This window comes from Cottoperca gobio, chromosome 21 (genome assembly GCF_900634415.1).
Source record: "Cottoperca gobio chromosome 21, fCotGob3.1, whole genome shotgun sequence".
In the NCBI taxonomy this organism is placed as follows: domain Eukaryota; kingdom Metazoa; phylum Chordata; class Actinopteri; order Perciformes; family Bovichtidae; genus Cottoperca; species Cottoperca gobio.
Genome location: NC_041375.1, coordinates 3,678,406 through 3,705,838, shown reverse-complemented (window position 1 = coordinate 3,705,838; position 27,433 = coordinate 3,678,406). Strand labels below are relative to the sequence as shown.

Sequence of the window (27,433 nt, the reverse complement as noted above, 5' to 3'; positions counted from 1 at the left end):
TAAACCGACAGCACTCGCACGGAGCTGCCTTGAGATTTTGGCTTGGTCTTTGGTGTGCCTTGGCCACAGAAAGTTTGGGAACCACTGTGTTAAAGCACTAAAAGAAACCATCAAACCTCAAAATATGTTGATGTGTACACACCACAGGGCTTCAGTTCACAGTACATTGGGTACAGAAACTTGCTCTTTGGTGGCAGACTAAAAAGTTAAGAAGCAGATGTAAAGACTCTTCACTTGTGTGCTGTAGGTAAGCTGGTGGGCTCCAGGGTGTCTACTTCTTCGGGTTCTCTCCAGCGTTCCCGCAGTGACATCGATGTGAATGCCGCCTCCAACGCCAAGTCACGTCTGTCCACCGTCCCTGCCTCCTCGCCGTTCGGCTCTGCGGCTGCCCTTCCTCCAGGGTCCTACGCCTCATTAGGTAATGCATCCGTCATCTCCCTCTAACCTTATAAAAGCAGAAAAACTAACCTCTTCATGGCAGCAAGAACATTCAGTCATTCAGCAAAACACTGCACATGCTGGATTGTAAAAACAAACTCAGCGTTCAGAAAATCAATGCAAGTAAAGGAGCTGTGAATTAAATAAGATACAGTTTTGCTAACTTTGACTTACTTAAGCAAAGAAACTCTCAGAATAAAAACGGCAATGTTGCATTTGAAGGGATTCACTCAGGAATGAGCCACTCTACAGTGTTTTAGCTAAACTTAGTTAACAAAGTCCTTATTCAGAGGCCCACTCAAGCAGTGATCATCAAAGTCTCCCTTCATCATGAGGTATTAAAACATTTTCTCCTGCAGTCACTGGCTTTTACAGGCCTGACTGGGGTTATTAATGACTACTGAGGTTGCCATTAGACTGTTCAGTGAGCAGGAACTGTTTAAATCTTGCGCTGACACTTCAGATAAATTGATGTGATGAGTAGCCTCCCCATGAAAACCAGATGCTTTTTAACGATGTTTTCACAACATTTTAAGCTAAAGAGGAATGTTTAAGCCATCGCCCACCAATAGATATGAAATGTACTGTAATCCTTTTGGCCATACAGAAACTTGTCTCCTCCAATGAGTCCCCGTAGATCCATAATAGCCGTTACTAATGATGATGAGGCCCCCCTTGCTCACCCACTCACTCCTGTCTCTGCTTCAATTGCTACTAACGTCTTCCTCTATACCTCTCCTCCCACTCGCTGCTGCATTTCTTAAATGCCCAAAAGATGGCAATCCTGGTAAAAGCGATGGTAAGACTTATGTCTGTGTGTGTGTGTCACCAGAAAGTGAAGACGTATGAGTGTCATTTTGTCACAGGCTACACGTTTACATCCTGTCTCTCTTCATCTGTGCCCTCTTCTCTTCTCTTGATCCCCCAAGTGGTCGTCAGTTATGTGGATCTGCATGGTGTCTGCATGGAATTCCTCCTCTTACTGTAACCCTAACAACTGTATCCATCCACTCTGTTACTTACACAGCGATCAATGCCAACGTTACTGCAACATACTGCAGCGTTGTTGAAGGGTTCTTCCCTCTTTCTGTCTTGGTTTATTTCTTACTTCACTGAAATTGATGTGCTTCTGTAACGGACGCACTGCAACATTTCATGAACACATTTGTCACAATTCCCAAGCTTTTAACTGTCCTTTTATGGTTTAATCATTATACAGCATTTTGTTCTCTACGTACAAAACAGCCTTCATACACAGTACCATGTATTTGTATAGAGGACTTTCTCCCACCTAAAAGCATGAAAGACCATTCAAACATGGAGTTCCTCTAGTGTCTGTTAAACCAGTCAAATGTCTCTCCCTACAAATGACCTTTTTATTGATGTGTTGTTGACAGTTATAAATCTTCAAAAGGCTAGAATTAAAATATATTGTATTTATTTGTGTTCTTTCTTTGGGTTGTATTTTAAGTTGTGTGGTGTTACTTGTTAAATATGACTCATTGTAGGAAGAATGTGAGAGTTTCCTCATGTTTGCAGTTCTTGGAGCAGAGCATATAGGCATCAGCAAAGGAGTCAAATGTGTGTCTGTTTCTCCAGACCTGGGTCAAAACGTTTGCCAATATTCCTTATGGTCTGTTTTAGGCACAGAAGTGGGATATTACACAAGTACTTAAAATATTACACAAGTACTTAAAAAAGTCACTTATGTGCTTTTCTGGGACTCGTGTCTTAGTTAGCACTAACATAACTATGCTTACAGGGCAAACCCCAACCATCTTGATGCCTGGTTGCAAGTTAAAACACACGCTGAGAATTACTTGCAAACTATTAGACCCAGGTGTGTGTATGTTTCCCTGCTGTGTGTTATCAGGGGGGCTCTATCCCCTCATCCAGGTCTTCTTCATCCTGTCTCCCCAGACCTTTCTTCTCCAGCGTCTCTGTCCATGGTTTGGGGGAAAACATGTCAAGCAAATCAAGTGGATTAAACTGCTACTGCTTCTCTTCCCTCTCTTGTCGTCCAGGTCGTGTTCGTACCAGGAGACAAAGCTCGGGCAGTGCGGGCGGAGCCAGTTCCTCAGTGGTGGACAGTAGGGGACGCAGCCGAGCCAAAATTGTCTCCCAGTCCCAGCGTATGTATATACACACCACAAAGGCTCCCATACGGTGAAGCTGAATTTAAATCAGAGTCAGAATCTTTTCAATCACATTCTACACATTCAGCATTACACAGCTGTGTGTGTGCATACTGCGTAACAATCTGTCACTCATGTTTCGGTATGATCTTTGTCTGCATTGGCTTTGAGATCATACCAGATGATTTGCTCTTTCTTGTATGTGTGTGACGTATTTCTGCTGAAAACACTTCCAGTCACTCACAAATCTTGTGTATTTGTGCAAGTGTGCCTACATGCATGCACAGTATGTGTGTATGTTTGGCATCTATGTATTCCTAAGATCTGTCATTGAACTTCAAAAGCCCTGATAGGCAAGTGAGACAAACATTTCTGGGGATCCATTTTCTAAGTCTGATGGAATAGTTTTCTCTCCTGTGCTTATAACTTAAGAACAGGTGTTGCCAGGATACTCTTTTGAAGTTCCTTAATTTGTTTCAGCTGGAAAAAGAGGTGACCATTTTATTTTATTTTAAGTGTAGCCCATGTTCTCAATCGGACTAAAAGCATTCATGTTGTATATCTAAAAGAAAGACATGACTGATGTTACATAACTTGCTAACACACAATAAATGCGCCTTGTGTTTCGAGTGCATAGAGAAGAAAACTCACCCAGAAGAAAACGTGAATGCTTTTAGTATTTAGCACATGGGGGTAGTGGTGCACTTCAGCCTCTTGTGGCCCAGACGAGTATTACAACAGCAAACACTTAGACACTCAGCTTTTCTCAAGTCATGAACACAGAAGAGAAAACTATTTTTTATCAGACTTAGAAAATACATCACCAGATTTTTAATTTCTCTCTTGCCTCTTCCGTAGATTCAGTACACAGTTAACAGCCGTCCAGAGTGCATGCTGGGTAAACTTAATAAACATAACCCCTTCTGTCTCATTTTGACCGTTCTCCACCCTGTCCTGCCTATTGCTTCCATCACCCAGGATCCAGATCAGCCAATCCCATCAATGGTAAGGCCTCAGCTTCATCCAATCACAAGCCAGGCGCCTCATCACTAAGCACCGCCCTCCTAGCACACAGCGCTTTGCACGCCATTCTTTTAGCCCTTTATGTTTGTTTCACCTCATATAGTAGCAGCATGCTGATGCTCCACTCATCAAATTCACATTTTATTTCTTATCACTCTTATCACCCCCCCCCCCACAGTTTGAGAAGCTGCTTGGAAATGTTTTCTGTCAGCCATTTTGTTGTCTTTGTATTCTTAGTTTTCACTGTTGAAGTTTTCCCACAGTAAACGTCTCCCATCAGCACAGTTATTTAGAACGTGGGTCCAGCCCCCCTCACCCTGTGTGTGTGTGTGTGTGTGTGTGTGTGTGTGTGTGTGTGTGTGTGTGTGTCTACGCTTTAACATATCAATGTATTTGTTCATTCAGATTATTATTTAATTTCCTGTGAAGTTCTGTTTGTATCCAACTGCTGTGTTGCCATTCAAAAAGTATTTCACCTTCAAATCTCTCTAAATCTATGACATACTTTGTTTATCCTCCACACTGTGATGAATAAATGTAGAATGATATTATATCTGTATTATAATATGTCACGTTACACTTTATGTAGCTGCACTGTCCCCACAGTATTGGGTCTGCTGACACAGGGCTTGTGTTTTGAAATGTGACCGAGCATGTTATTAAAGGTTGTCCCCCTCCCTCACTCTTATCCCGACGTGCGTCTCAGCCCCTCTGAATGCTGTGTAACCACAGTACATGTTCTCTGTCCCGACAGCGGGCAGTCGCTCCAGCTCCCCAGGCAAACTGCTCGGCCACAGCAGCTACGGCCGGATCCCTCGAGCCACGGTGTCGGCCTCCAACACGCCAGCAGACAAGCGCACCAGGATCCCTCGCAGCCAGGGCTGCAGCCGCGACACCAGCCCGAGCCGACTGGGACTCGGTAAGGCCTGCACCACACACACAAGTCTTTCTTTAGTAACAAGCTCCTGGAGTTCTGCAGGCTCTACAGTCTATGTGGACAAGACGAGACACTACAGACTAAAACATTGTTTCATCAAGCACTCGTTACTCACTGATGGAGCTTTGTAGAAAGAAGGTTTTATATCACTCTCCCTCCTCGTCAGCGGGGCTCTTTAGCCAGGTAGTTTCAACATTTACTTCATAATGATAAATTAAAGCAAAAATGTTGTCTACTGCCACTTTGGTAAGAGAATGTCCCATTTTCAGAACATTTAATGTAAGTAATAACTGGAGAGGTTTCATGGTGATATCTATTCACCAAGTTTTAAATGATGTAACACCCCAAATAAAGAAGAATACTAATTGTGTAAGCAAAGTGTAGTTTATTTAAATGGTTGATTCCATCGGCTGCCTGAGCTTTCCTGTGAGTGTGTGCTGAAGACAAAACTGAAGAAACTGAAATGTGAAATTCCTTTAATTCATCTGCTTCTTGTCAGATCCAGGCATTGTGACTACAACAAGTTCAACACTGACCTCTCATGCTCCACACCACAGAGCACGCAGGTGTGCTCGTCACCATACAGCACATGCATTCTGATAAGTGACACGCGTTGACTCAGGATTATGTCAAAGATGAGGGAAACTGGACCTTCCTCTCTTATTTACCTGATAAAGAGATAAGCTCATGTTTGCTTTGTTCTTAAAACACTGCAGCACTCACATTTCCTGTGCTCAGTGATGGAAGCACAGATTATTAATGTCCATCACAAAGCATTTCTGGCTTATTATTTGCACAGACAGTGCAGATGACAAAGACATCAGTGTCTGTTCTGCTAGTTCTTCTCTTTTTATTCATGCATAGTTTTAGTCTTTAGCTAATTATTCCTCACAGATCTATTGTGATGGATGGGTGGATCTATTGGTTAAGAGGTGGTTATGGGTGTTTGTAGTATCCGGTCACGTCTGTTACTGTTTGCTAGTAATCTTTAAGGTTAAATAGGGTCCCTAGACTTTGCATTGCGTGAAGGTTCCTCCATGTCCTTGTTGACAGCTAGTGAACAACATAAACATGCCTAACAGCTGCTGTTTGATGGATGTACTACCAACAGGGTAAATATGTTGTTGTCTATATAAGAGGAAGTGTTAAACGCTTCTGATACTTTGTAGATCCTTCAGTTTTATTTTGCTTTCAATTTGTCTGTAGTCAAAAGCAAGTGGTTATTAATCACAGGGTTGTTTTAATGAGAAGAGGAAACTGTTCATGCACTTCTGTTAATACTATTTAATAATAATAATCCTTTTCTTTTGTATCTAATCGCTGTCGCACGTTAACAGACGTTCTCTAACCTTTACTAGCAGTGTGCTGTTCGACCAGCTCACTCACCGAGCAGCTCTTCTTCTTCTTCTTCTTCTTCTCTTCACTTTCATTTCTTCTTCTTCTTCTCTTCACTTTCATTTCTTCTTCTTCTTCTTCTTCTTCTCTTCACTTCATTTCTTCTTCTTCTTCTTCTTCTCTTCACTTTCATTCTTCTTCTTCTTCTTCTCTTCACTTTCATTCTTCTTCTTCTTCTCTTCACTTTCATTCTTCTTCTTCTTCTCTTCACTTTCATTCTTCTTCTTCTTCTTCTTCACTTTCATTCTTCTTCTTCTTCTCTTCACTTCATTTCTTCTCTTCTTCTTCTTCTTCTTCTTCTTCTTCTTCTTCTTCTTCTTCACTCCCTTTTTGTCTAACCTTCATATTTTGGGCACGAGAGCCCCTGGATAACGATGTCAGTCGAATTTGTTCACAAAAAATGATCCAAATATGATGCTCATAAAATTGACTGAGCACGTTCTTACGCTCCAAAGAGTTAAACATTTTTATTTTGACAATTTGTGAACCTGCCTGTTATTATCCTGCATTATCCTTCAGGATAAAATGTCAAAGTGATGTCTTTTGGGACATCTTTGTATTCTTATCATAAACCTCTTCAGGATGTTTGCTTGAATGTTTCAGTAGCATAATGGAAGCCCCCATGTTGTTCTATAAAAGGCTTTTTTTCTGATCAATTTGTGGGAACATTTCTCTCACAAAAATGTAACAAATACACAAATTGAGTTGTCAGTGGGCCAGTTATATTATGGGATTATACAAGTTATTAAAGCCATGTCGGAGATAAAGAAGGAATGGGTCGAAAGGAAGTTAGATTCCAAAAGTCTTTCCTAAAGGAAAACACTTTGATTACAGGTGATGTGAATCTATCAGGCACGGGGAACAGAAAATGTTCCCCATGACAGCAAACTGTATAAAAACCTTGACTGAGGCAGAATTTTCAGAACAAATGTTGAACTGTTGAATATTGTTGTTCCAAAATACTCAAGCCAGCATATTCTAAATGGAGAAGTTGGATTGGTAAAACACGTTGCACATCCCACTGATAATGTGAACAGAATATTGATATCATGATACATATTTCATTTTAAAAAACAATTTTTATTGGCAAAGTACTCTTAAATGCCACTTAAGAATGAATATGCAGATATGAGTGGTTTCATAAGGCCCTGTGTCTCATCACCTATTGAAAAGATTATAAATAATTTAAGTCCAGATAGATAGATTTTCTATTTCTCATTTTCATTCCTGGTTTTTAAGAAAGAGGTAATAGAAAATAAGATTAATTGTTACACAAACCTGTACTGAGCACATTGAATAAAGACGTTTGATTTGAATGACCGTAGTGCCTTTAAGCACCATTAGCAAGCTTCTAAGCAGTTTGTTGTTTGATCCAGGACTTGGTTGGATGATTATTGCATCCTGTAGGTTCAGTACAATCTGCAGGACTTCTTCTTTCATAACCTCTACCCCTCTTCGTTTCTCATATCTGACTCTCCCCTCATGAATGCACACTGACCTCCCCACCTAACTTGTTGTCCTGACAGCCAGCCTGTGTGGTAAAGCTCTTCTTCCTGCTGCTCTTCCCTACCGCACGCTAGCCCGGAGCCGCATTCCCCGTCCCAGCATGAGTCAGGGTTGCAGTCGCGACACCAGTCGCGAGAGCAGCCGCGACACCAGCCCTGCTCGGGGCTTCACTCCTCTGGGTGAGTAACGCTGAGCTAATAGCTGCCCGGAGTGGACTACATCTCCCAGTGTGTCCCACTGGAGAATCTTTACCAGATGCTTAGACGAGCGTTCCCTCCTGTTGTCGGTGTTCTTTGTAGCATGTAGCCTCCTGCGTCTGCTTGTCTTTCTCTGCGCGTGCACTAATTGTGTCTTTCTAGGTTTAGAGAAGACTACTGTACTGTGTCCAATGTCTCTTCTATAGAAGCCCTGAGAAGCGAGTGAGGAAAATAATTCTGGTTTTGCCAGGATAATCTAACAACATTATTTTTTATTTGACTTGTGTAACGGGTGGAAAAGAAACGTGTTGCCATCTTTTTTATAGGTTACCTTTTTCATCTGAACACAGGTAACATATACATTTCTCTATGAACTCTAAAAACAAGGAACATGAATGTTTTAGACCTAATAGAGAACATGATGGGGTAGTGGTAGTAAAAAAAAACAAGATAATATTTCACCTGGCAAAATGTTTTTCCCATCTGTTTCACAGATGATAAAACAATTAAGTTGAAAGTTTCTCTCTGTTATTAAGTGATAAACAGAGAAAATAGAACAATTTAGATCAGACAGATCTTTTCTCTCTCACTTGCCTCTCAGGGCTTCCGTACTTTTCTCTATGATGGTATAAATGACCAAGTACCATCTTCAAATATACATTATTTTTCTTTTTCTTCGTTTTTCTAAGTTGGATTTGTGTATATTAATTATTTCTGAATGAATCTGTGTACATGTTGTGATTTAAGTGCCCTCACTAAAGATTGGGGAAGACAGAGTAGCAACTGACGCAACTGTCAGCTGACGGTGCACCTGCAACCAATGCACAGTTCAGCTGCTGCTACTCTAGTTATTGTGCTGTTACAACCTGGGAAATGATGTCATAACTCAAGTTCAAGTTTCTTACAACAAGGCTATGCTGGTGGAATTAATTTCAGTTCAGCTGTAACGTCTCAAACTTACTTTGCATCCATTGCTGTATCATCAAGGAACCAAAAAGCAATTCCTTAGCATGTCTGTGCTTTACAGTTTAGGGACAGTCAGTGTTGTTAGCATAGCATAGGCTCACATGCTGTTGTTGTTGTTGTTGTTTCTGTCGACCATCCGTCCAACAGATGGAGTCATTGGTTTTTGGTAACTTTGCAGACTTGAACTAGAATTGAGATTGTTTGTTCTGTATTGTATGCCTCTTTTTCATCATGAGGGGCAAAGTGTACAACACAATCCTGGTAGAGGTCAGAAACAATGGGCCTCCCTCTACTATACTGTAAATCCAATGTGACCCTTTTCACACCGCTGAGCTCACTAACATCTCTATGAAGGCCACAACTTAATCAGTTAATTTAGCAAGCAAGCAGTGAACTCGATTGTAAAATGAGGTAATCACTAATATCCTAACATTGTATGTCATATATCAGAAAACATACTATTTTCAATTCAACAGTTTATATCAATTTTAAGCCACAGTCTGCTTTATTCACGTTCAGTGTAGTTCTGATCTAAATAGTTTTCTCTCCTGTGTTTATGACTTAAGAACAGGTCAGTGTAATCTTTCTATGTTTTCCTCTGTGAAACAGGAGGGGAACAATTGTTTGGGGAGGTGAAAAGAAAAGTTTTGCAAACTCACTATATAGGTAACTTGTGTTTAGAGTGCATGAAGAAATACAAATTCACCAGAAGAAAACATACATTGTACTATTAGTTTGTACATTTTAGGACTCTTGTGTTACCACAGCCATCACTTAGAAAAAGTCTCCTGACAAAAGAAAAGAAATCACCGATCAAAACCTTTTGTTCACCTTTTCTTAAGTCACAAACACAGGAGAGAAAAAAACCATTTATATCCAATTTAGAAAATTGATCACCAGAATTCTTTCCGCAGGGTTTCCGGAAATGTGCAGCAGTGTGAAAAAAAATTCTCCTAAACTATTCCTTCAGAGGTCGGTGTTAATCCTGTAGTGTGTGTCACTAACCCCCTGGTCCGGGTGTTGCCCACCTCTCCTGTCCCCTGCAGCCTCCCGACGTCACTCCCGTTCAACCAGCGCTCTGTCCACAGCCGACCCCCACAGCCAGTCAGGTGACCTGCATGCCCAGAACCCCCGACCCCCAGGTCCCTCAGTTCCCCCCCAGATTCCCTGTCTTAGAGGCGATAATGTCTACTGAACCGGCATGCTTCTGTGGTTGTGATAAGTGATGTGACTCCAGACAGCATCTGTTATTCCTTTACGTTATGTCCCCAGAGTATTTTTGTAAGGTAAGAATGAACGGGTTGTATATGTTGAGCATGTAAAGAGAAACATTATGTTTTCATCTGCTTGTCCTCGCCACATTTTGTTCATTTTAGCTGTGATTTGTGTGGGGTTGTGATCTACAGCCTGTTATGTGCTGACTCGACTAGCTTTACTTTTTGTTATTTGCCATTTGTCATCCAACTTTATGAATTATTCCTCTGTTGTTTTCATTTGTAACATATACGCTCGTATGTGTGGTTTTTCCTCTTTGGTTGGCTTGGTCATCCTCTAGTTGGGTTTTTCTTTTTCCTTTTGGTGCTTGTTTACTGGAGATTATTCCCCTTTTGAGATCTTTTCAGGCCATTCATTTACAGAATATTGCTTTATATTTATAATTGTAATAACTGTGCGGTTACAAACATAAGAAAAGCACCCAGTGCTTTTGTCCATTCACGTACGTTACAGTGACCAGTTTTACTTTGTTACTAAGCTTCACTCACCAACCTCCTTTACCTTTTTCTTTCCCCACTTCCTGTCTAGACCGATATGGTTTGATTCACCAAGCGAGGATCTCTGCATCTGTCAACGCCATGAGGGTCCTTAACACCGGCACAGAGGTGGAGGCTGCAGTTGCTGATGCTCTGGTAAGCTGCTGTTCCATTTTTATTTGTGTGACATATGTTAATAAGTGTGTTGTTATTGACAGGGGACTGTTGTTAAAGCAAGCACTAGGCAAGGTTCTCATGCAAACATTTCCCCATAGAATTAGTTAGTGACCGCAAAGTTGAGCGTCAATACAGAAGTGTCCTACTCCAACCAACAGAGAGAGGGCATCTTTAAAAGCATTGAATGTAGTTCCCACAAAAGATTAGGAGGTATAAAAGCCTTGAATTAAATAGACACAAGTCTTAATTCTTTTCTAGGAGCCGTCAGGACGTAACACTCCCGCAAACTTAAAGTGGGATTGTTTTGATAGTGGGTTGACCACGCAGCAGGCTGGGCGATACTTCTTTGTAGAGTTTTATTCAGCACCATCAGACCTGGAAGCTCATCGTCTCATATTGGGCAAATGATGATTTTTTGCAAAAACTTTAAAAATAAATAAATTGGTTTATCCATCCATTGTCTGCCACTTATCTGGGTCCAGGTCACATTAAAGGATTAATCATGATTTACGTTTATTACTCGGAACTTTCTTTATATACAGCTGGGAAGTATTGACAACAAATTCATAGAAATGTCAATAAATTAATTTGCATAATAAAGAATTGTAGGCCTTTTTGTCCTGTCTGGTTTATCGTCATTCTCTGACCAGTATGACCATCACAAATGTTTTACAATACATAAAAAAAAAAAGCTGCAGAAACCCTGTGAGACCTTAGAAGTGGAGGCGAGAAAGCCAGACGCACTCAGACTTACGGTTACAGAACCACGGTTTATTTTATATCTATTGCACATATCTTAACTTTTTGAGCTTTAAAAAGGCACTGAGACGTACAGGTGTCATCTAACCAGTCCCCGCCTTTGTTTCATTGGTCCACTTTTGTAAGGTTACATCCTTAAATTACAATGGCTTGAATATCAAGATGTCAACGTGTATCTCAACCATCCACACACACACACACACACACACACACACACACACACAGACACACACACACACAGACACACACACACACACACACACACACACAGACACACACAGTTGAAATGTGAAATGTTTAGTTGTGTCCTCTCAGAAGGACTGTACTTGTTCTTTGTTCCCTCTTTAAATCGTCCCTCTCTCATCTTTCCCTCTTGGTTGTTTGTTACCATTTCAGCTATTAGGAGACTCCAGGAATAAGGTAGTTGGTCATTTTACATACTGTTTGTCTATCTATGCCGTCACACACTAATCAAGTTCAGAAAAGAGTAATGCAGCTTGATTTCTTATATTGGCTCATGACACCCCTCCACCCTCATTATGTATTCTTTGATTGAATGAACCCTGAATGTTTATGTCCAGTGCATCCCAGTTGTGTGCATCTTTGGCACCCAGCTAAGTTCTTTAGTTTTACATATTGTGGTATTATTGTGTTGAGCCACATTGTTTTGGTACATTAGTCATACGTGTGAATTTTTTCAAAAGTCCATGAGATTAAATATGCTCTACTGTTGGAAGTGTCTCCCGCTGCATTGCATTTGTTGTCGAGACCTTTTGCTTACTCACGGCACTGCTTGACTGGCTTTTGATGTTCATTTAAAAACAACACAAAAAAAGAGTTTAATTTACAACATGAGGTGGAACTATTCTGAGAAACAAGAGAACAACTTGGATATTCTCTGAGAATAAAGTCGTTAATTTACGAGACAAGAAAAGTAACGAGAAACAAACATGAAGATTCTCTGAGATGAATGATGTCACAAATTTATGTGGAAAAACAACTATTAACCACATGGCTACTTTTTTAGGTTGGATCAACAACCTCATCACACCACAGATGCCACTGCTTGCTGTGTATTATGCCTGCAAATCAAATTATACTTACTATGGGATTTAGCAATCAGGAAATCAGTATATTATCATAAGCATCCAGACTTTAAAGGGATAGTATTCAGAAGGAAACAACGTAATGATGTGGATGAGGTGGGAACTACACAATGGACAGATGAAGGACATACTGTTGCACCTCCTCACTATCGTGTGCGATGCATTTCCTGTTTGCTGACTGTGCTGTGATGAGGGTTGATCCAACATGGCCAAATAAAGCCATGTGGTTATTTGGCTTTTAAGTTGTTTTTTTTGTTAATTAGTGACTTTAATCTCAGAGAATTTCAGTTCCTCCCTCGTGGCTGAGTTTATTTCCATAAGCACTTTTCAGGCAGAGCCTGGTTAACATTTAGGTATCATTTCCTTCACGTTCTTCTCTCCCACAGAGGAAGCCGATGAGGCGGAGGTACGAATCACCGGGGATGTACTCTGATGACGATGCCAACAGTGATGCGTCCAGTGCCTGCTCAGAGCGCTCGTATGGCTCGAGGAACGGAGGCATCCCCCATTACCTGCGGCAGACGGAGGATGTGGCCGAGGTCCTGAACCACTGCGCCAGCTCCAACTGGTCAGAGAGGAAGGAGGGCCTGCTGGGCCTGCAGAACCTCTTCAAGAGCCAAAGAATACTCAGGTGGGATTGTGTCAAGTGTCAAACAGGGCCAGAGTGGGAGCTCTGGTATTATATCCAGCTCACTCAAGTGTGTCCACAAGCTTTAACTGTGTGTCAAAGGAGATGTTAATGTTTAATATCCTACAGTACATACAAACATATGCACACACACACACACACGTATGTACAGGCACTATTAACAATAAATAAATATATATATATTAACAATTATATTCAGTTATAATTCACAATAATAATGTAAAACAGCACCAAAAGAAAAGGAAGCGTGATTGATGCCTCAGAACTTTACTTTATTACTGAATATTCTTTTATTTATTTAACTGCAACGTCTAAGGGACCATCTTGAAAATGAGTTTATAAAATGTTGCCAAATTTTGTAATATTTCTCTTCTTGTGTTTCAGAGAGAAATTAATTTTCTCTAGTTGAAAGTGTTTGATTACATCCTTCATAATCAGGATCTTTGCTTTTGTCTAGTGACTCTTTACAGGAGTCGAGCCACAGGATATTAAAACACACATGGTTTATTCTCTCAGTAATGCCACAACACCACAAAGAGTCTCTCGCCTGTATCACGAGCACGAACAGACTGCACTCCAACTATTTTGGCAAAAATGGCTGATTGCCCAGATAATTTCAAGAGTCAAGGGCCTACTTGAGTGACGCATTTCAGCTAATATTCACGGTGCCAAAGTAATAATCATCATCATAATAATAATAATAATAATAATAATAATAATAAATATTTCATACAAAAGATGCAGCTCAAAGTGAATAAAATGCAACACAATTAAACAAAGGCTAGTCGACAATCAAATTTGAAAATGAATTGCAGTGAAATAAAAAAAGAAACGGAGACCATTAAGAATAAGAGAAATAAGAGACTTCTTAAAGAACATAATAAGTGATATTAGTTATTAGCCAAATTAAATAAATAAGCTTTTCTTTCAACTGTTCTCAGAGCTCACATCTCGTAGCTCTTGGTAAGCTACGCCATCTTTTTTGGAGCATAGTTTAAAAAAGTTGCGCGGTTAAGTGCCAGTTAAGACTTCAGAAGTTCATCAGAACTCACTGGGACTCTTGTTTGATAAAGACACAAATACAAATACTTTATACGACTCAATCCAGCTCAGATGAGTTGTTTTACAGTCACAATCAGAGCCGAGAGGGGGAATACATTTACTGTAATAAAGATATTAAATTGATGTATCTAGAAACATACAGGTCTACTGTAAATATAAGAGACATGATATAATATTAATATCATCCTGATTATTTCTGACTGATGAAATATTTAAGGACGTAACATATGTCTTGATATTAAACCATCTTCCTGCTCTCTCTTGTTGGCTGCAGCCGAGTGGAGCTGAAGAGACTTTGTGAGATCTTCACAAGGATGTTTGCAGACCCACATAGCAAGGTAAAGAAGAAGACGTGTACTAACTGAAGCATGACAACTCATTATCACTTAAGTGTAAAGGCGTGGTGTTCAGAATACAGCGACACACGATGGAGCTGTGACTTGCTTGAAACTAATGGAGTGTCTCTTGTTGCATGGCCTGTCTTGCTGTGGATTTAACAACAGAGAGTAAGTGTGTTTTCTATCCACATGACGACAGGCACTAACCTAAATCTGTCTGAACACGAGCAGTTTAATCTCATTTGAATCAAATCAAGCTGTAATAGATGTTTGAACTGTGCACATGTCCTCAGGTGTTCAGCATGTTCCTGGAGACTCTGGTGGACTTCATCACAGTCCACAGGGAGGACCTGCAGGACTGGCTCTTTGTGCTGCTCACTCAGCTGCTGAAAAAGATGGGGGCCGACCTGCTGGGCTCAGTCCAGGCCAAAGTCCAGAAGGCCCTGGATGTCACAAGGTTTGAAACGCAAGCCAGGCATCACTGAACGGGTCACTGGGAGGCGAGAGCAAAGATTAGTGGCTTCACATTATTAGAAACTGGTTTTCCATTAATCTATTTAGAGAAATGGAAACATCAGGAATTGTCTGAGAGATTTCTGTTTTTGTGGTGAACTTTATAAAGTGAACCAATCAGAGGCAGAAAGTCAAAGTTATTCCTTATCTTTTAGTGCCACTTTAAGCATATTTGGAGGATTTATCGTAATTATTTTGGCAAGGATAATCCTGACATGACATTTTCATATGGTCCCGTACCTAACCCTGAGCGAGATCTGTTTGAAGGACACGTGACTTCCTATGCTACTCAATCACTGGTCAAACTATCACTGAGCAGTCAAGATTATTCAACAATGTTCCAGCATAGGATACACACTCACATGTCTGACAGAAAGTGACGTGTCATTTCTTCCTCTGTCAGGGAGTCCTTCCCATTCGACCAACAGTTCAACATTCTGATGAGGTTCATCGTCGATCAGACTCAGACACCTAACCTGAAGGTGAAGACTCTTTCTATTCGTACTCGAGATGCTTTTGATTGGTTAGTGGGATTGATGCAATTACATTGATTCTGTCAGACATGTGACTGAATGTGTGCCGTCTCTTTAGGTTAAGGTGGCCATTTTGAAGTACATCGATTCCCTGGCTCGGCAGATGGACCCGACAGACTTTGTCAACTCCAGCGAGACGCGTCTGGCCGTCTCTCGCATCATCACCTGGACCACTGAACCCAAAAGTTCTGATGTCAGGAAGGTAGGCCACGTTATTCAGCAATGACAGTGGAAATCTCTCTGCTCAGGCAGAACCTTTTCCTTCAGAAAGATGTTTGGTTCTTTATTCCCTTTTTAAAAGAAACTAAATGTTGTAATTTAAGGTAGGAAGCATGTATTCAGCACATGTTTAACTCTTCTTTTTTAATCTTTATCATTGGACTGACTAGAGAATATCAATGTATTTGCATTTTATTGGTTCAAACAAAGTGTGCTACAGGACATGATGGTTGCTTTAATTCTCATGGTGCAATGTCAACGTTCTGAGCCAAGAGCGTAGGGTCCACAACAAATGAAAAAACTCACTAGATCAATTTGTTTGTTTATTTTTTCCTCTACACCAATCAGTAATGATACTGTAATCTCCATAGGAAGTTATGATGTACTAAACTATTATAATAACATTACAAGTGAGTGAGCAAGCTTATTGCTAAACTAACAGCTTGAAGATGTGTGTAGTATGAGAAATGAGATGTGGATTGTTATTTGACTTTGGAATACTTTTTTGTGGAAATAGATGTTTTTGCTTGACAAGTAATCCGGGATACACGGTTTTGTATACCTCCACACTTATTTTGTCATTTGAATTCCTCAGCCTGTAGTGTTTGTTTAGCAACAGTTGTAAACTTTAATAACAGGCACTCTCAGTGTGGATGGCATCGTGCCAACGGCCCATTATCTTCCCCTTGTCTGACGCGCGTCATATGTTCTCCCTCTGAGTCGCTTTCTGTTTGTTTTTCCACTGCTGTTCGTCCATAATGAAATCCTCACCTAGTTTAAAATTGGGGCCTGACCTGCAGGCACTCTGAATATACATCTACAAGGATAGAATAGTTGTGTCTGCTGCTGAAAGCAATCCTCACTTTAGTTCATTTTTTAAAGACTACAAATAACCATTAACCTGAACGTTTGATCCACATTGGAAAGGATTGGTTGAGTATTGCATCCCTTTGTTCTGGTGGGGGACCTGTGTCATGCTGTAACGCCCGTTCTGCCTTGCCACTGTGCCCCAGACCCTTCATAACTGGGTGAGCGAGGAGCTAGCTGGCAGGTCCAGCACTGCAGCCTTACTGTCCGCTGAGGGCAACCAGGAAGACAGGTGTAAGCAGGTAGAGCCCGCTCCAACAGCCAATCACAACACGACACGATAAGCACGCAATGCCCCGCCTGCACGGTGCCTAACCAACACCTTCGAGACAGTGAAAACTCCAGTGTGGCATCTGTCACTCACCTCTACCATTTACGCTCGAGCTGTTTTGCTGTAACAACCTAAAATACACTCTGTGCCTTGTAGTCACTCACCAAATAGACTAAGCTTGTTGTGCACTCACAAAAGACCGACAGACCTTTAACCGTGGTATTGTTCTAAATGACAGGAAATGCTTGTTGCTTCGTATGAACGGACTTATAAGCCAACTTTATTGTGCAACATGGATAGGAATGCTGTTCTGGTCTCTAACACATTGTGTTTGTCTGACTCACCTTAACAACCTCTCATCCACCCACATACCTGCATGTTGTTAACATTTTATTTTTGTACAAGAGATTCCCAATATGTATTTAAGCTAGTACGCATAGCGCCCGTAAGTATTCAAAGGTTATACATGATGACATCACATTATGTTGCATTCATTTACTTTTGTGTGAAGCAACATACAATAAGTATAATCAAACTTAATAGGAACAATATAAATAAGACTGATTGTTTGTCAATCAAACTTTTAACCAATTATTTTCAGTCATAAACCAGAACACACAGACATCATATGAAGCACGTACTGCTGTAATCAGCTGAACTAGCTCATTCCTAATATCTAATATCTATGATGTGTATGATTTTTCTTTAAACCTCACAATTTGCCTCATAATCATCAAACCTAGATCTTGCCTGTAAGTTAGTTGTCTGTAAGTCCATGCTTGCAGCGATCAGGAACTGCTGGTAGCTAATGAAGCATGGCTTTACACGGTGCAGTCACCAAAGTATAGGCAAAAAAAAGCAACCACGGTTATGCATGAGTTAGCTTAAAGCTAATCAGTGACTTGCAACACTATACTTCACATTTACATCACCTGAAGCATGATGGGAACCCTGCTGACAATCTCAAAATATATTCATGCCAAAAGGAAATAGACAAAGGCATGTCTGGGCTTCTTATGGCTGTAAATATCGATATAAGAAAAACTAAACAAGCCAAAACAGCTGATGGTTAGAAGGTTACTGTGGCTAAGATAACCACAATGTATGGTTATCCCTTAGATGTCTCTTAGAATAAAACATTTCAGACCAATTTTGGTTTTTGTCTTTATACAGTATAAATGATTCTTCGGATGAACCAAACCTGTGTGGTACCTTTTTATTAAACTACTGTTCCTAAGCAACAATAGCAGACAAGTATTTTCTACAGCCTCCTTCAAGTTGCATCTATACTCACTTGCATGTTGCAACATTGATATATCAACAATGTCCTTGAATAGTTGTAAACTTCATTAGTTTTCCACTGAATGCAGCTTTGAACTCTCACCTTTTAACCTTTTCTTTCTACAGGCTAATGCACATGTGAGTCTACCAAAGTAGCTCAAAAGTTGTTTTTCATGGTTTCACAATTGTTTTGACCTTTTATTAATGTGAACCGTTGGATTGGTCTCCTGTGATTTTACAAATGCTGACCAAAATATTTGAATATTACAGCAATTCAACTTCCTCAGCTGTTGTATGCTCCATCCTAACCTGTTGTGTTACACTGCCTCCAGGCGGCCCAGGTGGTGCTGATCGCTCTGTTTGAGCTCAACACCCCAGAGTTCACCATGCTGCTCGGAGCTCTCCCCAAAACTTTCCAGGATGGAGCCACCAAACTGCTGCATAACCACCTGAAGAACTCCAGCAACACCAGCAGCAGTGTGGTAAGTGAGATGAAACACTCCATTGTTTGATGGCATTCTATGGAAGCCCGTTTGCACCAGTAAAAGAAAACATTAGATTCAAATTTAGCTTTGTGATAAATATATATTTTTTTAAATATATCCTGTAAGACATTATTTTGAGAAACATTCTTGAGAAACAGACTTAGTATCTAAAAATAATGACATAAGTATTGAAAAATAATGACATAGTATCTAAAAATAATGACATAGTATCTAAAAATAATGACTTAGTATCTCATAATAATGACTTAATATCTCATAATAATGACTTAGTATCTAAAAATAATGACTTAGTATCTCATAATAATGACATAGTATCTAAAAATAATGACTTAGTATCTCATAATAATGACTTAATATCTCATAATAATGACTTAGTATCTAAAAATAATGACATATTATCTAAAAATAATGACATATTATCTAAAAATAATGACATATTATCTAAAAATAATGACATAGTATCTAAAAATAATGACATAGTATCTAAAAATAATGACATAGTATCTAAAAATAATGACATAATGACATAGTATCTAAATGACATAGTATCTAAAAATAATGACATATTATCTAAAAATAATGACATAGTATCTAAAAATAATGACATAGTATCTAAAAATAATGACATATTATCTAAAAATAATGACATAGTATCTAAAAATAATGACATAAGTATTGAAAAATAATGACATAGTATCTAAAAATAATGACATAGTATCTAAAAATAATGACATAGTATCTAAAAATAATGACATAAGTATTGAAAAATAATGACATAGTATCTAAAAATAATGACATAGTATCTAAAAATAATGACTTAGTATCTCATAATAATGACTTAATATCTCATAATAATGACTTAGTATCTAAAAATAATGACATATTATCTAAAAATAATGACATATTATCTAAAAATAATGACATATTATCTAAAAATAATGACATAGTATCTAAAAATAATGACATAGTATCTAAAAATAATGACATAGTATCTAAAAATAATGACATAATGACATAGTATCTAAAAATAATGACATAGTATCTAAAAATAATGACATATTATCTAAAAATAATGACATAGTATCTAAAAATAATGACATAGTATCTAAAAATAATGACATAATGACATAGTATCTAAAAATAATGACATAGTATCTAAAAATAATGACATATTATCTAAAAATAATGACATAATGACATAGTATCTAAAAATAATGACATAGTATCTAAAAATAATGACATAATGACATAGTATCTAAAAATAATGACATAGTATCTAAAAATAATGACATAGTATCTAAAAATAATGACATAGTATCTAAAAATAATGACATAGTATCTAAAAATAATGACATAATGACATAGTATCTAAAAATAATGACATATTATCTAAAAATAATGACATAGTATCTAAAAATAATGACATAGTATCTAAAAATAATGACATATTATCTAAAAATAATGACTTAGTATCTAAAAATAATGACATAATGACATAGTATCTAAAAATAATGACATAGTATCTAAAAATAATGACATAGTATCTAAAAATAATGACATATTATCTAAAAATAATGACATAATGACATAGTATCTAAAAATAATGACATATTATCTAAAAATAATGACATAATGACATAGTATCTAAAAATAATGACATAGTATCTAAAAATAATGACATAATGACATAGTATCTAAAAATAATGACATAGTATCTAAAAATAATGACATAGTATCTAAAAATAATGACATAGTATCTAAAAATAATGACATAGTATCTAAAAATAATGACATAATGACATAGTATCTAAAAATAATGACATATTATCTAAAAATAATGACATAGTATCTAAAAATAATGACATAGTATCTAAAAATAATGACATATTATCTAAAAATAATGACTTAGTATCTAAAAATAATGACATAATGACATAGTATCTAAAAATAATGACATAGTATCTAAAAATAATGACATAGTATCTAAAAATAATGACATATTATCTAAAAATAATGACTTAGTATCTCATAATAATGACTTAATATCTCATAATAATGACTTAGTATCTCATAATAATGACTTAGTATCTCATAATAATGACTTGGTATCTCATAATAATGACTTAGTATCTCATAAAAATGACTTAGTATCTCATAAAAATGACTTAGTATCTCATAATAATGACTTAGTATCTCATAAAAATGACTTAGTATCTCATAATAATGACTTAGTATCTCATAATAATGACTTAGTATCTCATAAAAATGACTTAGTATCTCATAATAATGACTTAGTATCTCATAATAATGTGTCATTATTTTGAGATACTAAGTCATTATATTGAGAACGTTTCTCATTATAAAGACTTACAGGATTTCTTCTGTTGATCACTTGGCAGAAAGGGGCTTCTATATAATTTTAAATTGAATAGAAATGAAAAATGATGTACTAATCCTCAAATGGTGACTATACAGTAGTGAACACCATGTTTGTAGATCAGCAGAACCAACAGACAGCAGGTTTGCCACATTTCAACTTAATTTCCTTATCTTCCAGGGGTCTCCGAGCAACACCATTGGCCGGACGCCAACACGCCACACCCCCAGCAGAACCAGCCCTCTCACCTCTCCAACTAACTGTTCCCACGGAGGACTGTCTCCAAGGTAAATAATCACCCATCTGTTGTTAAACTAACACACTTCCAGTCCTAATGCATGGCTGTCTTTTAATCATATGGATACTGCTGCTGTCCTGATTGCATATTTGTGGTCGAACTAACAGATGGTTTGGTTTGAGCATGATAGTGTGTGAGTTGCTCAGAGAGTCATTGAGTTCTCCAAGTATTATTGGGTAGAAATATAAAAAACAGCTCTTACCCACTTGGCAGATTGATAACATATTTAGTGCCTATGACAGTTATAAATTACAGTTGGATCACATCATCATCTTTGATGTTATATAGGGCTGTTTATATCAAATGAAAAACAGGGAAGGATTAGTGGGTTCTTTTAACTTGCTCCTGTACCAGTGTGATGTCTCCACACAGCTGTATTCTCTCTGTCTGAGCAGCTCATTCACCTCAGTCTGTGTACCTGCAAGTAGAAACCCATAAACACAGATAATTGAGCTGTCGAATTTCCTGGTTGTGATGACCTTAGTTGAAGCTCAACTTCACTTCATCTTGAGATCATTCTGGCTAAAATGTGGAAAACTCCCCCGCACTCATGATGGGAAGAATTTGTCCATCATGTGAAGCTGACTTTGTGGGATTCTGCTACTTTCCAATTCTCTCCTTTTAAATTAACACTTTCATTTAATATTAAAGCTCAAAATAGTTTCTTTTTGTCTTTTCTCCTCTTTGCACTCTTGTTTTTCTCTTTCTCCTCCCTTCTCTTGTCTCCACTTGTTCTTGATTTCCATGTGCCTTGCCCCCCTCTCTCACGCCTGTCTGTCCCTCCTTCCTCCCGGCTGCGCTGTCGCAACAGTCGGTTATGGGGTTGGGGTGTCGACGGACTGTCAAAGCATCCCCCTGCCCCTCCTCCTCCGCCCCACTCCACCCCTGCTGCCCCCTCCATAAGGGTCCTCCGCAGAGCATATTCACCGAGGTAATGAGGCGGGCTGAGATACAAAGGCCATTATTCCCGCAAGGAAGCCAGACCCTGATCCTTTCCTTTTCCAAAAAATAGTTATTTCAGTTTCCTTATATGTTAATTTCTCACTAAATGCATATTACTCCATCACTAATCAATTGAAAATATAATTTTCCATTACTTCTAAAGTGTGGTTAATGCTGTGGTAGGTGTCCCATTCAAAATAGACAATACATGTATGTTTGCTCACACCTGACCCTTCCCTTTCTAAAAACTGATCACTTTGTCAAAAGCAGCACTAAAGCACTTTGCATGGTGGCAAAACAAATGCATGCTGGTGTATTTTCTTCACATGTGCATTTGATTTAATGTTGTGCGTATTTCTGTCTGTGTTTGCGTGTCTGGTAGCATGATGGAGTACGACACCGAGAACATGAACTCTGAAGAGATCTACAGCTCGCTGCGCGGCGTCACCGAGGCCATCCAGAGCTTCAGCTACCGGAGCCAGGAGGACCTGAATGAGCCAATCAGACAGGAGGGCAAGAGGGACGATGCTGTGAGTCAAAGAGCTTTTCCTGAATAATACTGCAGGAAAATGATAAATGACAATTAAGACTTTTATGCCTCTATCCAACAGTAGTGTTGCAGCCGCATTGGCTATAAAACAAGAGATCATAACAAATTCCACAGTGCAAACTTTATCTGAAGCTAATATGATGCTTCTGCTGTGAGGTAATCATATTGAATGGGTATCTAAAACATTGAATAAATTCCCTTCTTTTTAACCATCCCTCCACCACAGCTTCTCAGGCAACAGTCTCCGCCCCTGTTAGGTCATGGCAGATCAAATGATTTGAAAGCTTCAGGTGCTCACAAGACAAAACCTATTTTCAGATTCCTGTCTCATGTTGTCCCTCCTCCCACCTACCTACTTACAGGCAGGAAGAGAGGGCGTGGCGTCCTCTCCTGGCTCTGACGCCCGCCTTGGCTTAGACGTGGTGGAAGGAGGTCGTACCGCCTTAGACAACAAGACCTCACTACTCAACACACCATCACCTCGCTCGTTCTCTGGGCCACGGAGCCGCGAGTTCGCCCCTTATGGCTACGGAGAAACCATCTGCACGTATGACAAGAGCGCCATGAAGGAGGCCGTCTTTGATGATGACGTGGAGCAGTTTCGAGACTGTGAGTTCATGTGATATTTAAGCCGTGAAAGGTGTATTCTGCAACACTGGGGGAGGTGATTATTGCAGCAGAAATCATACAACATCATAAGTAAAGCACATATTTTTAGATTTAGAAGCTTCTGAAACAAAGTGGTTTTGATCTGCTGCTTGTGCTGTCCCTTGCACACTCTTGGACGTGCACTAGCAGGTTCAGGTCAAACCCTGCTTGTCACTTACACGCGTGTCTCCATTGAAAAGTGTTCCCATGTAGCACCGAGGCACTCGGATACAAAACTGAAATGTTTTGTTGTCATTAACATTAATGTATTCAATGTCTCACAGTGTATGCTCACTGCTAAGGTTCTCAAGGTTTCATACTTGACACATGAAACTGTCATTTCTTGTTGCCTTTCATAGTTGTGATCACAAAGATGACAGGATTGTCACAGGAACGAGGAGTTGAGCCCCCCCTATGCCTCTGACAAGAGCACGAGCCAGTTGTCTTCCACCATTTCTCCATTATGTAATGCGTCATGTCGTTGTGACAACATAAAGGACGACACGCTGCAGGGCAACCGCTGTTACTGATGTTGAGACCTGAAACAAGAAATTACCTCAACCACAAGTGTGGCAGTAATTCTTTGTAGTCAGCTTTGACTTTTCACGCAGTTAGTCGGCTAAACTTTGACACGACAGGTGAAAGTTTCTCTGCATTATGTTTACCACAAACTCAGGCGTGTGTCCGGCTCGTGTCTTACAGAGGAGCTGCAGTCTGTGTTGTTGTCGTCATCACATCTTTGCTCTGCCCCCTCTGTCCCTCACCTCCACCTCCACCCCTTTTCCACTCCCTTCCTCTCCAGGCCGACGTCAGGAAAGTGGTGAAAACAAGATGACGCTCCCCAAGGTCTTTGCTCCCGGTAAACATGCCTCACCTGACTGACAAACTGACTGATTTAATGACATCACTCCACTCACCCTTTTGTGTGTGTTTGCATTATTCGATCAATTCCCATCACCATTTATCGATGGCCTTCTGACTTCTCTGAACTCCACCTAGTACCTGTGTGTTCAACGTGCCCTGCTCTTAGTGCAGAACTAGCTGGCAGGTGCATGCTTCTACTAATGTTTGTGGCATTGTCTGTAATTAACTGAATATTTGATATTTGTCTTAGTATGGATCCAGCTTATAGCAATAATGAATAACATATTCTCAATAATGTAATATCTAGACAGCTGCAGAACTCAGCAGATGATATTATCTTATTCACAGGGAAACTTCAGAATCAGAAACACTTGATTGATTGGTATTGGGTAACGTTACAGTTGCTCCCTTTCTCAGTGTAAATAATAATAATAATAATAATAATAATAATAATGCTGAAAATGGGATTTATGATTGAGTTTGTTGCAAAATGCAAGAATAATATGAAATTTACAACAATACAATTATTGCACAAAACGATTGGGCATTACAGTACATTTGATCTAACTTCACATGGACATTGGAACAGTGTCAAAATAAAAGTCATAACTTCACATATTAACCGAGGCCTTTATTGTGGACCCAGCTGTTAACTTTGCCGTGCGTTCATGTATATCTCAGAATGCACTACGGTGTCTTAGAAGTACTATTATCTCTTTTGAAACAAGTGAGTAACAGAACATTTCATATTCTTTTTATAAGATAAGTTTTATAATCCATTTTGAAGTGGTGAGAGATTACTTTAAGAGTTAATTGCTATGGAAATGGATCCAACAGCATTGGTTGATTTTTTTCTACTCGTCTTGATAAAGATGAAGACGCTAAAATGTATTTTTGTGCTGTGGCAAGACGTCAGTGGCTGTATTTTTGATGTGCAATTTAATGTGTAACTTGTTACTCTCATCCTGCCAGCTGGCGGTCAGGACCACTCAGACCTGGTGGCCGACCTGCTTAAGGAACTGTCCAATCACAACGAGCGCTCTGAGGAGCGTAAAGGCGCTCTGGTGGAGCTGCTGAAGATCACACGAGAAGACAACATGGCTGTGTGGGATGAACACTTTAAAACCATCCTTCTCCTCCTGCTGGAGACGCTGGGTGATAAAGATGTATGTACTTGGTGGCTCTGCATGCGTGTGTGTGGAGGGTATGGATCCCCACTGAGCTTGACATGTACCAGTAGGAATCACACTCCTGATAATCTCAAGAAACTGAGTGACTGTGTGGATTTCCAGCAAGTGTATTTATACGTGTAGCTGATTGCCCTCGCCATTGTTTCCCCCAGCACACCATCCGAGCCCTGGCTCTGCGTTTGCTGAAAGAAATCCTGAGGAACCAGCCGGCCCGCTTTAAAAACTATGCCGAGCTAACCATCATGAAGACCCTGGAGGCTCACAAAGACTCTCACAAGGAGGTACACCATATCTTAAAGCTGCATTCAAGCTGAAAGGCAACGTTGACACATTATGCAAAGCTTGTGTTAGCAAACTGTTGCCTATTTATACATCTGGCAGACACAGAGCAACATTAGCATTTATCTGGAGTCATGTTTGTGTCGATGGATCCAAATCCAATATTCACTTTTTGATAATACTGACACATAAAATTACATTTGCCTCTATAATTGCATATACATATATATATATCATGAAAGGGAGGAAAAAAGCTTTAATTGTGAAGGTTTTTATAGAAAGTGTAGCACCACACACACATATGGCATGTCTCAGACATATAAAGCAACCGAGAATTCAATTGGTTAATAATTGTTGTTTTAAAAGGCTCTATAGTACCCTCATCGTTAAGACAATCTGATTATCAATAGAGAAGAATAATAACCTCAGGAACACATTGAAAGGGTTACTCAGGATAATCCTCCTACCAGGCCGGTCAGCAGGTACACAGAGTGGGTCAACAAAGATCATTGAACATAGAATACACACAATACACAGTGACACTACCCTTTGATGAAACTTCCGGATCAATAATAATCCACAGTTTTGGCTAAAGAATCGATGCTCAAAGTCAGACAAAAAATAAAAAGAATACAACAAAAATACACCAATTGTTCTTTAAAGGGTTCTCGGGAGATGAGCCTGAGTAAAGGTCAACGTACGCCTTTCATCTTTATCTGCGTATTATTGTCTTTAATTATGAGTGCACAAAATCGTACACATTCTGTGTATGTGTCATTTTCCAGCAGAGAAAGTGCTTTAGATATTAAAGTTAATCCCTGTAAAGCACCAGATGGCCCCACTGATACGATACCAAAACTGATAAAATAGGTCATTCTTTTTCCCCACATTATGTTATTAATCTAAATGTGCTTTTAGGTGGTGCGTGCAGCTGAGGAGGCGGCATCCACCCTGGCCGGGTCCATCCACCCGGAGCAGTGCATCAAGGTGCTGTGTCCTATTGTGCAGACAGCCGACTACCCCATCAACTTGGCTGCCATCAAGATGCAAACCAAAGTCATTGAACGCATCGCCAAGGACTCCTTACTGCAGCTGCTGCCTGACATCATCCCCGGACTCCTACAGGTCTGCGTCTGATGCTAAAACCTTATGAGCTGTTAGTTCAGACAAAGTTTTCAAAGAAATATAGATTAAAATGTTATATTTACTATTTTGTTAAAGCTTGTTTGCTAGACAACAGCGTTAACAGTGGATGTCTCCATAGCCAGAGTTTTTTGGGGGAGAGGTTGAGCAGAAACCAAATAGACTTATTAGGACAATGTTCATATTTGGACACTGGGAACTATTTGCCTTATTTGTCCCTGGAAATGTTTGCGTGTACTCTGCACTCTTTTCTGACTCCTCCCACGTTCCTGCTGACCCCTCGTGTGTGTTAGTGAGTGTATGTTTGTGCGCACGGTGCCTGATGCTGGTTGTTCTGCAGGGCTATGACAACACAGAGAGCAGCGTTCGCAAGGCCAGCGTGTTCTGTCTGGTGGCTATCTACTCTGTGATTGGCGAGGATCTCAAACCCCACCTGGCACTGCTCACGGGCAGCAAGGTAACGACTGCAGCATTTATTTTCTTCATGTACACATTCTCTCTCACACACAAGTT

At 39.4% G+C, this 27,433-nt stretch overlaps 1 protein-coding gene across 25 annotated transcripts in view; it reads left to right on the top strand.

The window, feature by feature from the left end:
* Positions 1-27,433, top strand: part of clasp1a (cytoplasmic linker associated protein 1a) — a 78,371-nt gene that overhangs the window by 47,794 nt on the left and 3,144 nt on the right. For 2 of the 25 annotated variants that reach the window (XM_029458460.1, XM_029458484.1), the window contains 25 exons: positions 248-418; positions 1,214-1,237; positions 2,463-2,570; positions 3,552-3,578; positions 4,351-4,515; positions 7,455-7,613; positions 9,644-9,706; positions 10,401-10,504; positions 11,681-11,704; positions 12,777-13,021; positions 14,376-14,439; positions 14,605-14,607; positions 14,733-14,896; positions 15,356-15,434; positions 15,544-15,687; positions 18,456-18,605; positions 21,187-21,293; positions 22,116-22,235; positions 22,629-22,776; positions 23,159-23,405; positions 24,247-24,303; positions 25,281-25,474; positions 25,651-25,779; positions 26,696-26,902; positions 27,261-27,377. In XM_029458460.1, coding sequence (XP_029314320.1) covers positions 248-418; positions 1,214-1,237; positions 2,463-2,570; positions 3,552-3,578; positions 4,351-4,515; positions 7,455-7,613; positions 9,644-9,706; positions 10,401-10,504; positions 11,681-11,704; positions 12,777-13,021; positions 14,376-14,439; positions 14,605-14,607; positions 14,733-14,896; positions 15,356-15,434; positions 15,544-15,687; positions 18,456-18,605; positions 21,187-21,293; positions 22,116-22,235; positions 22,629-22,776; positions 23,159-23,405; positions 24,247-24,303; positions 25,281-25,474; positions 25,651-25,779; positions 26,696-26,902; positions 27,261-27,377 — 3,020 coding nt within the window. The remainder of the gene's footprint in view (positions 1-247; positions 419-1,213; positions 1,238-2,462; positions 2,571-3,551; positions 3,579-4,350; positions 4,516-7,454; positions 7,614-9,643; positions 9,707-10,400; positions 10,505-11,680; positions 11,705-12,776; positions 13,022-14,375; positions 14,440-14,604; positions 14,608-14,732; positions 14,897-15,355; positions 15,435-15,543; positions 15,688-18,455; positions 18,606-21,186; positions 21,294-22,115; positions 22,236-22,628; positions 22,777-23,158; positions 23,406-24,246; positions 24,304-25,280; positions 25,475-25,650; positions 25,780-26,695; positions 26,903-27,260; positions 27,378-27,433) is intronic. The other 23 variants (XM_029458466.1, XM_029458462.1, XM_029458464.1 and 20 more) reach the window with 23 other exon arrangements.